This window comes from Nyctereutes procyonoides, unplaced genomic scaffold, assembly GCF_905146905.1.
Source record: "Nyctereutes procyonoides isolate TBG_1078 unplaced genomic scaffold, NYPRO_anot_genome, whole genome shotgun sequence".
NCBI lineage: Eukaryota > Metazoa > Chordata > Mammalia > Carnivora > Canidae > Nyctereutes > Nyctereutes procyonoides.
In genome coordinates this window covers 2,243,449-2,259,090 of record NW_026575037.1, presented here as the reverse complement: position 1 = coordinate 2,259,090, position 15,642 = coordinate 2,243,449, and the positions used below count along the sequence as shown (strand labels likewise).

The 15,642-nt window shown below is 36.4% G+C and overlaps 1 protein-coding gene across 4 annotated transcripts in view; it reads right to left on the bottom strand.

Annotated features, from left to right (window-relative positions):
* RABGAP1L (RAB GTPase activating protein 1 like) overlaps positions 1-15,642 on the bottom strand; it is a 720,977-nt gene that overhangs the window by 520,268 nt on the left and 185,067 nt on the right. For all 4 annotated transcript variants that reach the window (XM_055319528.1, XM_055319527.1, XM_055319525.1 and 1 more), the window contains exon 12: positions 5,728-5,821. In XM_055319528.1, the coding sequence (XP_055175503.1) occupies positions 5,728-5,821 (94 nt within the window). The remainder of the gene's footprint in view (positions 1-5,727; positions 5,822-15,642) is intronic.

Below are 15,642 nucleotides of genomic sequence, written 5' to 3'. Positions count from 1 at the left end.
ATCTTGAAAAAAAAACATTCAATAAATATTTGTTGTGCACCACTACATTCCAGGCACTGTGATAAGGGCTTATAAGACAATAGTAACTTTGAGGAGGTCATGTGCATTTGTGACATAACTTTGAAGAGTTAGAATAGACAGTGATTCCTACAATAAATACTACAAATCAAAGTAAAGAGAGAGGAATGTGAATACAAGGGATAATGAAGGCACTGCCCTAAGAAAAGCATGCACTTCAAAGAGCTACTCTACATATAGGCCATAAATTTCATTCCTGTCTTTCTTTTTGTTTCCCATTTCCTTCCTTCATTCATATTTATTACTTGTTCTGATGTGTTCTGTGTGCTACAAAATATGAAATAAGCATTTGGTCTCTTTTTCTTCTTTTGTTTTCTGATGTAGTAGTAGCACATTGTGCTTCAACAACTAAAATGCTCAGGATTAATACTCTGGGTTTTTAGGATTTTAAAATTCAACTTGTTCTGTGAGCTTTGACAAATTCATACAGGTGTGTGGTCATCACTGTAATCAAAACATAGGACAGTTCAAAAATTCTCCTCTGCTCTCTTGTAGTCAACATCACCCACCACAATCAATTCTTGGAAGCTACGGATAAATTTTCTATCATGATAGTTTTGGCTTTTCTAGAATCTTAAAAAAGTGAAAGTATAGTATTAAGTGATTCAAATCTGATATATTTTACTTAACATAATGCATTTGAGATCCATCATGTTGTTGCATGAATCCGTAGTTCATTCTTTTAATTGCTCAGGATATTCCATTGACTGGATGTATATACCAGTTAGTTGATCCATGTTGGAGAGCATCTGGATTGTTTCCAGTTTGGGGTAATTATGAATAAAGATGTTGTAGACTTTTGTACACAGGTTTTCATTTCAGTTGGATAAATACATAGGAGTGGAATTGGAAATGCTGGGTAGTATAAGAAGTATGTGTTCAACTTTCTAAGAAAATGCCAAACTTTCCAAAACACTTGCACCATTTTGCATTTCCACCAGCAAAACATGAGAGCTGCAGTTGCAATGTATCTTTGCCAGCTCTTGGTATTATCGGTGTTTTGCTGTTGTTTTTGCTTTTTTATTTCAGTCATTTGAATATGTGTATACTAGCATAGTACTGCCCACTGTGGATTTAATTGGTATTTCCCTAATGACTAATGTTGTTTAGCATTTTTTCACGGGTTTATTTGTAATCCAAAATATCTTCTTTGGTGAAATAGCTGTTCAGATCTTCTGCTTATTTTTAAATGAGGTTGTTTTTTGTTTCCTTTTTAAGACTGAATTTTGAGAATTTTTTATAGTCTGGATACCAGTCTTTTATCAGATATGTTTCGCAAATATTTTCTCCCAGTGTGGAGCTTTTCAATTCTTCTGAATGTCCTTTGAAGAACAAAAGTTTTGTTTTGATGAAGTCAAATTTATAATTTTTTTCTTTCAGACATCATTCCTTTGGTATCATATCTAAGAACTCTCTGCCTAACCAAAGGTCACAAAGATTTCCTATGTTTTCTTCTATAGCTCTTATAGTTTTAGCTCTTATACTTAGATCTATGACTCATTTTGAGCTAATTTTCATTATAGGGCAAAGTGTGCCTCAAGGTTTTTATTGTTTTAATTTTTGCATATAGATATCCAATTTAAAGCATGATTTGCTAAAAAGATTATCCTTTCTCCATTGAATTTCAATTAAATTTTTATTTACAATCAACAGACCATATATGTGTGTATTTCCTTTTGCATACAACTGTAACAAGATATAATGCATATACCATACGATTCATCCATTTAATTAACTCAATGGTTTTAATATATTCACACAGTTTGTATAGCTGCTAACACAACCAATTTTAGAACATTTGCATTACCCCAAAAAGAAACCCTGTACTTCTTAGCATTCACTCCCCACTTACCTAAATCCTCACTCCAGCTCTGGACAATCACTAATCTACTTTTTGTCTCTATAGATTTGCCTATCCTTGATATCTCACATAAATGAATTCATACAATTACTCTTTTCTGATTTGCTATTTTTCACATAGCATAATGTTCTGAAGGATCACACATGTCGTAGATGTACCAGTACTTGATTTTTATTGCTGAATATCTCAACATATGTATATACCATATCTATTTATCCATCACTTGGTGGACATTTGGATTGGTTTCACTTTTTGGTTATTATGAATAATGATATCATGAACATTTAGACAGATGCTTTCATTTCTCTTGGGCATATCAGCAGGAGTGAGATTGTTAGGCCATATCTTATCTCTCTAAACTTTTAAGGAACTGCAAGAATGAGTGGTATCTCATTGTGGTTTGATTTGCCTTCCCCTAATGACTAATGATGTTAAGCATCTTTTCATATGCTGGCTGGTCATTTGTATGTTTTCCCTGGAGAAATGTTGATTTACATTGTGTGGCTCTCTATTCTGCCCCTTTGATCTATGTATCTATCCTTTAATCAATAATGTCTTGAATAATGTAGCTTGATGGTAAGTTGAAATCAGGTACTTTATGGTACCTGAAATCAGGTAGTATGAGTCTCCCAAGTTCGTTATTCATTTTTAAAATTGTTTTGGCTATTCTAGTTACTTTGCTTTTCTATATAAATTTTAGAATCAGCTTTGCAGTTGCTACCAAAACAATTCCACTAGTATGTTTATTGAAATTACATTGATTCCAAAGACTACCACAGGCAGAATGGAAATCTTAACAATATTGAGACTCATTCTATAAATATGGTATTATTTTTCCATTTACTGAGATCTTCTTTGATTTCTTTCATTATATCAAATGATACAGTGTATAGATCTAGTAACAGTTTGTTCAGTTTCTACCAAAATGTTTCATGCCTCTTTCTAGTGCTTTTACATTTTAAATTTCTATTTCTAATTTTTCATTGCCGGTATATAGAAATAGGATTGATTTTTGCATATCTACCTTGTATCCTATAACCTTGTAAAACTCAGTTTCCAAGTTAGGTTAACAATGGCATGCGATCAAAAGGTAGAACAGCAAGGACTGCTTGCCAGTAGTAGCTATACCACAACTGATAATTACTGATACCCACCAGGTACTCTAGGAAATACCAGCACCAAACACATTGTGTCTCCCTACCACCTCAGAGGTCTGGGTAACTCTTCAGAATCCAAGAACTAACCAAATGACCCCTCCTTTCACAGGCCCTTCTTCTTCTTCTTTTTTTTTTTTTTTTTCTGATATTTTTCCCCAGACCCTTCTAAACCCTAGCTGCTCTGAGTATCCTCAGAAGCCTAAACAACCAGCTGGGCAGCCTTCTTCAGAAGTCCCTGCATCAGCTCCTCAGGAGATCTCCACTGAGTTCCTAGATTTCACTGACAATATTTCTTCCATTTTATTTCTCCACCTCTGAGGATACTGCTGCTTCCTACTACTTGGGTTATTATAATGTCCTCTTTCTGTCTTTCAGCATTCTAACACACTAGAAACCAATTTCTTGCAATAATACACTTCTATTTGAAAAGGCTGGCAGGGCTTCTGTTCTCCCAACTGGACTCTGACTTAACAATCTTCTTGCTCTGACCAGCACCCCTTCCCCATTCCCAACACCTAACTGTCCTACAAAATTCTTTTTTTTTTTTAATTTATTTATTCATGAGAGACAAAGGGGGGGGCAGAGACACAGGCAGCGGGAGAAGCAGGCTCCATGCAAGGAGCCTGACGTGGGACTCGATCCCAGGTCTCCAGGATCACGCCCTGGGCTGAAGGCAGTGCTAAACCGCTGGGCCACCAGGGCTGCCCCAAAATTCTATTAACTAATGAAAAACATTCTTTTTGACCAAACTCTACTCAGCCTCACCTGAACTCTCTTCTCAAATAGGCCCTGATTTTTAAGCTTCCATGTTCATCTCTGCATTGTTCTATATTAGCAAGAATCCTACTAAAGTCAGTTTAGCCAGGATCCCTCACCCTCAGTATCTGATCATCCTTGATATTTGAGTTCCTCATCTTCCACCATCCTCAGGTGATGCCTGATCAACCTAATCTACCTTTAGCAAGAATCCAGTTAGGTCAGTTTAGCCAGGACCCCTTTACTCCTGATGTCTCCTCTAATTTTCCATCTGTGGACCTCCATCCTCTCCTTGGCTATAAATTTGTAATTTTCCTTGCTATATTTGGAGTTGAGCCCAGTCCCTCTCCCCTACTGCAAGACCTCATTTCAGTGATACCTATACCTATGCCTTAAATAAAGTCTTCCTTATCACCTTTAACAAGTGTGTTGAATCACTTTAACTCAGGGCATAGAAAATGAAAATTATTCACTTAAAAGAGGCAATAATACTAAATGAAATCAGTAAAACATTTAAGTTTAGAAAGGTGAACAGCACGTACATGAGTCAATCAGCTTCTAGATATTATCTGATATGACAGAAGTGTATGCCTTTATTTGTCTTTGACTAGGAAAATTTACAACTCTCAACAGACGATGTGTAGAAAATTGATAACAATGCATAAGTTCTTGTCCACAGCAATGAAAAAAATTCCTGTTCATGACAATGCAAGTGAATTATCAAGAATATAAATCTCTAAAATGAATTCTCATTTTGATTGGTTCTAAAATCTTACTGGTTCCCATTAATTAATGAGTTAAGTAAACTCTCTGAGATGTGTTCATTTTACAGTGGTATATGTGAGATAAATAAGATTAAAGTTTCATTGTTTAATTAGGGGAAGCAGCTAGCCCTCCATTACTCTTAGGGCATCTCCTTGAAAACATAATAGATTCAACACTTTGGTCATGAAGCTGACAAAACTATTCTCCAGATTCTAAGTAAGAAGTCATGAGCTTTCCAATTCTCAGAACTATAAGTATATATTTCCTAAATTCACTCAGGAGTCTCTCAGAGTGTGTACCGGAGATTATAATAAGGAGCATTCATTTGTCTCTTAAAAAGATAAAGTTTTATTTATTTTTTTAAAAGATAAAGTTTTAATTCTTCTTTCTTCCACTTTACTTACTGTATAAAATGTGTGAAATTCTGCCCAGACTTAGTAGTTTCTCCCAGACCACTAGCATGCATGTAATTTGATATGTATAGTCAATAATACAGTATGGTTTCTATATCCTGGTATGGCAGTCTTTTTTTTTTGACAAGATTTTTTAATTTTACTAACAAATGATAGCCATGATTACCTCTCTAAAAGACTTACCTATAATAAATACAGAGTATATATAGTAAATATGAACAAAGTACCCTTTTTTATAGTTCTAGATAAAATACTCCAAAATGTAAAGTGTTTTAGTCACAAGAAAAAAACAGACTGAGTTACAGTTTATTATCAGTCAGTGGTGAAATGAGTAATTCTAAGCACTACAGCCCTTTATTGTGGTAATAGGCTTAGTAGAGAAAAGAAATGTAACCCTTTAACAACAGATATTTACATGTTTGGGCAATAAAGCATAGAGTTAACTACTCTGAGCAATGTTATGTCTGAATGAAATAATAAAGCAAATGTATCTTCCAAAAGTAAGTTAAGTAAAACCATATTAGATGGAAGACCCAGCCAAACATAAAGAATATCTGTGAACTATGTTTTAACTTTTTTGTTTTTAAAGTACATTAAAATACTAATATTAAGATAAACATATAGATTTTAATTAATAAGACAAATTAACATTAACTATGTAAATATAAAATTTTCAATGAGACAAATAAATGTTTACCATCTTCCTAGCAATTCTCCCCAAGAATATAGGATCTTCTCAGGACAATCCTTAGACACATCGCCTGTTCCACTTGAGAGTTCATTATCACTCTCTGCAGAAGAAACACAAAAACAAAAATGGCAAACACTGTATTATATATTTGACATTTATATCTTATAAAGCAAGAAACATGACTATGTATCTAATAAAACAAACAATACTTCTGTTTATATTATGCCCATTGCAAAAAAAGTAAAATCATTAATATAATTTATCTTTAGTGCCTAGATAAATATATTCTCAAAGCATAAACATTTTATGAAAATTCTTATTCACAATTTCTATACTATGAAATTGAAAATAGCTATACATAAATAACTTTATCCCAAGAGGGTAAAATTTTAAAGCCAATGATAACACAATTAGAAATTCCTATGTGAGGGATCCCTGGGTGGCACAGCGGTTTGGCGCCTGCCTTTGGCCCAGGGCGCGATCCTGGAGACCCGGGATCGAATCCCACGTCAGGCTCCCGGTGCATGGAGCCTGCTTCTCCCTCTGCCTGTGTCTCTGCCTCTCTCTTCTCTCTCTCTCTCTCTCTCTCTCTCTGTGTGTGTGTGTGTGTGACTATCATAAATAAATTAAAAAAAAAAGAAATTCCTATGTGATATTCTACTCACCAGATTAATATTCTCAAATATTAGTATTTTATTAATGATCCCAATAAGCACTGAAGTCAAGTCAGATATATATCAATATATAACGCTGAGAAATATATATATATTTTTATATATATTATTATATATATATTATGACATAAACACCAAACTAAAAATATTGAAAAAATTTTAAGGTTTTTTTTTTTAATTTTAAGGTTTTAAAGATATATTCATAAGTACAAATACTTTTGACTAAAGAAAAGATTAAACTATTTGGCCTTTTAAAATGGCAACTTCATAATATATCCCATAATATATATAAAGTAATAGTTTTAGAAAGAATAGGATTGGTTGAGTTACAGCTTACAATCAGTGATGAAGATGAGTAACTGTAAGCTGTACAAATCAAGTGGTAACAGAGCTGGAAGAGAAAGGAAATGGGCACAATTTATCTACATCATAACAAGGACTCTGACACAGTACTATATAAGAAAAGTCTGGAGAAGTATTATCTGAATGATAAAATAAGCTAGATAACAATCTGTCTGGCTCATAGCAAGGACCAATGTTTTATCAACGTTGTTAGAACACAATAGGGACTGACTGGCATTAAGTGAATCCCACAGGGATCTGTATTAAGAACAGTATTAGTTAGCATACTACAAAGCCAATGATCCAAGTATAAACTAATTCATATTGCTGGATAGCATCAACACCAAAAAACAATACAATAAAGGAAGGTTTATTTGGCCAGGTTAAAAGATTTGGTCATATTCACACAAAAAGATTTTATCACACATTTAGTAAAGTAAAACCAAAACATATACACACACATAGACAAATGCTTTCACAAATTTCAGATGCTTTGTTCAAAAAAGTAAACATTATTCTGGATATAAGAAAAAAGTTCAAGAAGATAGACACTAACATTACTGCTCTAGAAATACCTCACATAAACAATTCTGTGAATTTTGCAACAAGTTCAACATGAAAGTAATAGAAATGAGAGATTTTTAAAAAGCTAAAGCAAATGAAGTATTGCTAAGTATTGGAGGAATAATGTAAACAGAAACAATTTAAGCCTTAAATGTCAAAATATTCTTAAAAACTATCCATGTGAACAACTATGCCTTATAATCCTTATAATTTTTTATCCAAACTGAGGTACTTTTTGAGCGTGAAAAGGGACACTATTAGAAAATGTTGGGGGGGGAGGGGCAAGATGGCGGAAGATCAGGGTCCCCAAATCACCTGTCCCCACCAAATTACCTAGATAACCTTCAAATCATCCTGAAAATCTACAAATTCGGCCTGAGATGTAAAGAGAGACCAGCTGGAATGCTACAGTGAGAAGAGTTCGCGCTTCTATCAAGGTAGGAAGACGGGGAAAAAGAAATAAAGGAACAAAAGGCCTCCGAGGGGGAGGGGCCCCGCGAGGAGCCGGGCTGAGGCCGGGGCGAGTGTCCCCAGGACAGGAGAGCCCCGTCCCGTCCCGGAGGAGCAGGAGCTGCACCAACCTTCCCGGGCGGGCGGAAAGGGGCTCGCAGGGAGGTGGAGCAGGACCCAGGAGGGCGGGGATGCCCTCGGGCTCCCGGGGACACTAACAGACACCTGCGCCCCGGGGAGTGCTCCGAGCTCCCTAAGGGCTGCGGAGGGGGCTGCGGGGCGGGGGCGCGAATCCACCAGCGCAGGCCCCGGAGCACAGGGCGCCGGGACACAGCCCAGGATCCGGCCTCCCCCTGGGACAGGCAGAGGCCGGGAGGGCCCAGGACAGCGAGGACGCTCCTGCCCCGAGCTGAGCAGATCAGCGGCCCCGCCCCGGAGCCTCCAGGCCCTGCAGACGGAGAACCGAGAGCCCCCCGAGCCCCGTAGTTCCTGCGGAGGCTGAATCCAGGCTTCCAGAGTTGCCATAGCAACTGCGGCTGTTCCTCCTGGGGCCCCACGGGGTAAACAACCCCCGCTGAGCCCTGCAGCAGGCAGGGGCAGAGCAGCTTCCCCAAGTGCTAACACCTGAAAATCAGCACAGCAGGCCCCTCCCCCAGAAGACCAGCTGGACGGACCAGTGATACTCCCCCGTGTTCCAATACAACTTGTTTCTGGCCACTCTGCACTGAGCAAAATGACTAGAAGGAAAACCTCACCTCAAAAGAAAGAATCAGAAACAGCCCTCTCTCCCACAGAGTTACAAAATCTGGATTACACTTCAATGTCAGAAAGCCAATTCAGAAGCACTATTCTACAGCTACTGGTGGCTCTTGAAAAAAGCATTAAGGACTCACGAGACTTCATGACTGCAGAATTTAGATCCAATCAGGCAGAAATTAAAAATCAATTGAATGAGATGCAATCCAAACTAGAAGTCCTAACGACGAGGGTTAACGAGGTGGAAGAACGAGTGAGTGACATAGAAGACAAGTTAATGGCAAAGAGGGAAACTGAGGAAAAAAGAGACAAACAATTAAGGGACCATGAAGACAGATTAAGGGAAATAAATGACAACCTAAGGAAGAAAAACCTACGCTTAATTGGGGTTCCCGAGGGCGCCGAAAGGGACAGAGGGCCAGAATATGTATTTGAACAAATCCTAGCTGAAAACTTTCCCAATCTGGGAAGGGAAATAGGCATTCAGATCCAGGAAATAGAGAGATCCCCCCTAAAATCAATAAAAACCGTTCAACACCTCGACATTTAATAGTGAAGCTTGCAAATTCCAAAGATAAAGAGAAGATCCTTGAAGCAGCAAGAGACAAGAAGTCCCTGAGTTTCATGGGGAGAATATTAGGGTAACAGCAGACCTCTCCACAGAGACCTGGCAGGCCAGAAAGGGCTGGCAGGATATATTCAGGGTCCTAAATGAGAAGAACATGCAACCAAGAATACTTTATCCAGCAAGGCTCTCATTCAAAATGGAAGGAGAGATAAAGAGCTTCCAAGACAGGCAGGAGCTGAAAGAATATGTGACCTCCAAACCAGCTCTGCAAGAAATTTTAAGGGGGACTCTTAAAACTCCCCTTTAAGAAGAAGTTCAGTGGAACAATCCACCAAAACAAGGACTAAATAGATATCATGATGACACTAAACTCATATCTGTCAATAGTAACTCTGAACGTGAATGGGCTTAATGACCCCATCAAAAGGCGCAGGGTTTCAGACTGGATAAAAAAGCAGGACCCATCTATTTGCTGTCTACAAGAGACTCATTTTAGACAGAAGGACACCTACAACCTGAAAATAAAAGGCTGGAGAACCATTTACCATTCAAATGGTTCTCAAAATATACCCTAAAAACTATAGAACACTTCTGAAAGAAATTGAGGAAGACACAAAGAGATGGAAAAATATTCCATGCTCATGGATTGGCAGAATTAATATTGTGAAAATGTCAATGTTACCCAGGGCAATTTACACGTATAATGCAATCCCTATCAAAATACCATGGACTTTCTTCAGAGACTTAGAACAAATTATTTTAAGATTTGTGTGGAATCAGAAAAGACCCCAAACAGCCAGGGGAATTTTAAAAAAGAAAACCATATCTGGGGGCATCACAATGCCAGATTTCAGGTTGTACTACAAAGCTGTGTTCATCAAGACAGTGTGGTACTGGCACAAAAACAGACATATAGATCAATGGAACAGAACAGAGAACCCAGAAGTGGACCCTGAACTTTATGGTCAACTAATATACGATAAAGGAGGAAAGACGATCCACTGGAAGAAAGACAGTCTCTTCAATAAATGGTGCTGGGAAAATTGGACATCCACATGCAGAAGAATGAAACTGGACCACTCTCTTGCACCATACACAAAGATAAACTCAAAATAGATGAAAGATCTAAATGTGAGACAAGATTCCATCAAAATCCCAGAGGAGAACTCAGGCAACACCCTTTTTGAACTTGGCCACAGTAACCGGAGAAGGACAAACAGTGTATGTTCTCATTCATTTGGGGAATATGAATAATAGTGAAAGGGAATATAAGGGAAGGGAGAAGAAATGTGTGAGAAATATCAGAAAGGGAGACAGAACATAAAGACTTCTAACTCTGGGAAATGAACTAGGGGTGGTGGAGGGGGAGGAGGGCAGGGGGTGGGGGTGAATGGGTGACGGGCACTGAGGGGGACACTTGACGGGATGAGCACTGGGTGTTATTCTGTATGTTGGTAAATTGAACACCAATAAATATTAATTTATAAAATTTTTTAAAAAAAGGGACACTATTAAAAGTTAACACTCGAAAAAAGTTTAAACTTAAGAATCTTTCAGGCAAAAAGGACTGCTGATTACTCTCTTATAAACTGGTACCAAGTATGAGTACTTATAATATAAATTAGATTCAATTAGGCATGGTCCAAGATGGTCACATCTTATATTCTATTTTGCTCCACAGTAAATAATAATACACCAAGGTTCCAAAGTATTTGATGAAATTGTATATGCTAAAATGGAGACCAAAATCTAAGAACACAATGAAAAGGAAAAAAAAAAGGAAACAAATCATTAATCTTGATTATAATAAAAATCAGAAAGTAGTACTGACAGAGAATCTCAGATTCTTTTCATTCTCTCTGGGAAAGGAATGAAACAAAACCAAAATGCCATAAGAAAGATTAAGAAATCTGACTACCTAAAAATTAAAAGCTTATATGAAGGTATAAAGTACACTAAAAAAACAAAAAAGTTTTTCCAACATTTGACAAATGATCTTAATATTCAATAAACTAAAATACCCAACAGAAAATAGGCCAAGGACCTAAACATAGTACAGTTGTATAAAAAATAACTGGCCAATTAAGATGTTAAAGTCTTATCTCAAAAATTTTTGTCAAATTAAAACAATGCAACAGAAAACAGCAGAGAGCATAAAGAATAATTATACCTAGTGTTGATAATAATATGGGGAAACAGGCAGGAAAGCTGATGTTTATAGAAGAGTAATCTTTCTAAATATGTTGAGTCCAAATTAATACATTATTTGATTCAGCAACTCCACTTCTAAAAGTTTATTCTCCAGGAAAACATATGCCAAAAAGATATATGTAAAAGGACTTCATTATATTACTGCTTGTAATAATAACTGAAAACTATTGGGAATTCTTCAATACAACTTGCATTACCTAAGGGTGTGTGAGTGGCTCAGTTAGTTAAGCTTCTGCCTTCAGATCAAGTCCTGATCCAGAGTCCTGGGATTGAGTTCTGCACTGGGCTCCCTGCTCAGCAGGGAATCTGCTTCTCTCTCTGTCCCACACCCCACTCATGCTTGCTCGCTCTCTCTCCAATAAATAAAATCTTACACACAAAAAAAAGCTGCATTAACTAAGTTACATCTATTCCAAAGAATATCATCTAGTAACTTAAGAACTGACTAGATCTTTATATGCTATATGAAAACCATCTAAAATACATTATTTTGTGATGAAAAGCAAGAAACAAAGGAGTAATTTTTAAGCATAGCTTTATTTCAGTAAGTAGTATTACTTATATGATTACAAAGACCTTTAAAAACAGGCTGTAACATTATACACCCAACTATTAAGAACAGTTACATTTTAGCACCTAACAGTATCTCATCACATATTAGACATTCAATAAATATTTAGGAAACACAACTTTCACTTTTTAAGTTTCTTTCCTATAAATATTCTTATCTTTTAAAATAAGCACACATAACTAGAATAAGCATGGGGAAAGGACTTTTTTATCTTTTAAATAATCCCTATCACTAATAGAAAACAAGAACTGATTTTATTATTATAAACCCCTACTAATATGCCATAAAATCATCACTGACAACAAGGTTCTGTCTCCCTTATAATCTCCCAAGTTATTTTCCACCACAAAAAGGAATCAGAATTGTAAACACCTAGATTAGTAGAGGAGAGCCACAAAATAAAGAGGGGGAAACAAGCACACTGAATAAAACTAGATCCCTGATGAACAATTAAGGCAGAAACCACAGCAACTCAGGAGCCAAATATGTGGTCAAAAAATAAAACTTGGCCAAAGAACACAGGAATCCCAGGCTTTTATTGAATGTCTGCCTTTTTTCATCTCTATTCCAAGCACTATTCTTAAATTTTATTTTTTATTTACTTTTTAATATTTTATTTATTTATTCATTCATGAGAGACAGAGAGAGACAGACATAGGCAGAGGGAGAAGCAGGTTCCTCACAGGGAGCCCAATGCAGGACTCAATCCCAGACCCAGGGATCACGCCCTGAGCTGAAGGCAGACGCTCAAGCACTGAGCCACCTAGGCATCCCATGTTCTTCAATTTTACAGACGCTAACTCATTGTATCCCCTAAACAACCTATCAAGGTAGTCACTACTAATTTCCCCACTTTCAAAATAAGAAAATTGAGGTACAGAGAGGTTAAGTAATTTGCTCAAGGTTACCCAGCTAATAGGTGATGGAGAGATAAAATTCAACCTCAGTTTGATTCCAGAGTCAAATATACTACCTTTCCTTGTAGACTTTTTTTTTTTACCACGTTTTCATGGAAGACTGTTCTTGGCATTTATCAGATACCAGTCTGTGCCAAGTGCCAACAGCTAGTAAATGCTGGAAGCCAGAGCCAAGGATAGAAAAGGCAGGCACACTTAAAACAACATGCTGGAGAAACACTGAATTGGGCTCAAGAGATTTAATGGAGAGGTTTTAGGGGTATAATCCCCTTGAAACTCAGGAAGAATAAAAATAAACTGATATCTCAGTGACCTCAAAAGTGAGCTAGATCTATCTTCCTTGCTGCAGAAACAACTCACCATGGGTGTTTTAAATACTTATTGGTCATCCTTCTAAACAGGAAGAAAGGAGGCTAAAGAAACATAAATTAAAATTCTTGCTATGTTAGATATGACAGAGTTTCTAGGTAGCATGGAAGAAATAAACTTAAGAAAAAAATAAGAAGAAAAAGACATTGGAGTCCAAAGTGCAGTAAGAAACAGAGTGGGGAAGTTAGCAAAATAGAATGTAGCAAAGAAGAGAAGGAACAACATGTTGAAAAATGTGAATATGTAAACGGGTAACTCTGAAGGTTTTAAGAAAACAACTGTACCCCATTCTACATTGGGAAAAAAAGACAAAAAATGATAGAAGGTTGGTATTCCTATCCTCCTGGGTAAATCTTATTTTTTCCATTGAAATTCAGGTTAGAGTTACCCTTTTCTGAATGGGCTAAGTACTACCCCTCTGGGCATATTCTATCATTGCAATGATCACAACCATATTACAATCATTTATTTTCCTCTACATCTTCTCTTATCAGACTCTGAGTTTCTTGGCAGTGGGGACTATTATTTTGATATTCCTGGTGCCTAGATTACTACTTGGCCATAGAATGTTAAAAGTTTCTGAAGTGATAACTGGAGAGGAGAATATAGAAAAAAGGAAAAACCATTATAACTACAAAAAAATGTATGCCTTGAAAATTAGTGACCTTTAGTATTTAAGCATCTATGTGCAGATGGGTAAAGGGAGCCAGGTTCATTTAGTCATTCATAATGGATTCTGGAGCCAAAATGACTGCTTTTGAAACCCAGTTCCACCATTGACTAGCTGTCATCCTGGTTAAGTTACTTAACCTCTCTGTGACTCAGCTATTTGTAAAATGGGAATAACATCAGTATCTTATACTGTATTTGTAGCAATTAAGCAGGTTATTATATGAAAAACATATATTATGCCTGGCAAAAGGCAGGCATATTAACTATTAAAAGTTGTTTTCATTCAACAAATTTGAATTCCTATGATGTATATAGTACTGGAGTAGAACGTGGAGTGCAAGTTTTGAGTGGGAGGTGGTGACAGTAAATGTAGATTTTTCTTTATCCAAGCTCATGAAATATGGGAAGGTAAGAGAGTAGTATAGCTAAAAAGAACTGCATGGTAAATTCAAGCATTATACTTTCTTTATCAAGCCCCACTCCCCAGGAAATTGTCCAGTTCTTCCTTTCTGGCTCCTATATAGACACCAACAGTAATATCTATAAGACTTCCATAAACACATGCCTGTTTTCATTATTTATTCAGGCATTTAATATCTATAACTTTCATGTTTTACAAATCTTTTTCCCCTTCTTAGATCCTTGCTCTGTGAGGGCTAGGCGTATATCTTGTCTTTATATAGCAGCCTTTAGCACATAGTAACACTCAACACTGAATAAATGGAAGTATTTATTTGTTACTGCTTTATTTTTAGAATATGTTCATACCCTTAAGGTAACTGGAAAAGAAAACATTGGAAAGAAAAAGATGAGGAATCAGTCTAATTCCCTAAAAAGACATGAAACTGCCCAGGTTTGGAGGTAGTGACTGGCCAAAAGGACATCTCATATTTTGACTGAATATGGGGCTTTGGATAAGTTTATTAAGGGAGAGAGTTGAGTGAATCCATAGTTAATAGCTTCAACTTTCTCTATAAAGTTCACTTTACAAGAGGTCTCTGAGAGACTCTAATTTAGGGAGTCTTGTTAGAGACTCCTCCAAAATGCCTAACTTCATTCCTTTCCATGAACACTCTCCTTATCAATTTCAATTTTCCCACAGTTATTGCTCTCCTTGAGAGAACAGGACCATACAGAGGATTCCAAATGTCACCAGACTCATACTATAGGACTACTACTTTCTTTAAACATTGGTGAAATGAAAACAACAATATTAATCATGTATTGTAAAAATTAGATGAAAATGCATGTGTGAAACTAACATGGTGCTGGTTACCAAGTGGTACTCAAATGCTAAGTATCATTTTTTATTATTTCTATTGTTATTGAATCCTCAGTTTCCTGCCCAACACTTCAAAGTACCTGAAAAGGCATTCTAGGTTTATTTTTTATTATTCACTGATTTCTAACATGCAGAGAGCAGAGACCATCTGTGCAATACCAAAATAAGACAATAAATGTAAATTTTTAGATCAAACAAAATAAATATGAATGACACTTCAATCAAAATAATTTAAGGGCTCTCTCTCTTAACTTTGACCAATCCCTGCTTTGAAAAAAATGCTGCATTTCTATTAGCAATGTTTTTCATCCTAGTCATAAAGGAAAATTTCAGAACTAGTATCAATAGACATCATAAAAGGAAAAAATATACATTTTATATATACCTACACATACATACACACAATGTTTTTTCTTTTTACAAATACAAGTTAAAAATAAACTACAAAACTAGGAACAAATTAGCATAAAATCTTATTTTTCTTTTCAACTGAAGGATTTCTCATAAAATAAAAAGCTGATAAGTAACCACAGATAAAATGTGAC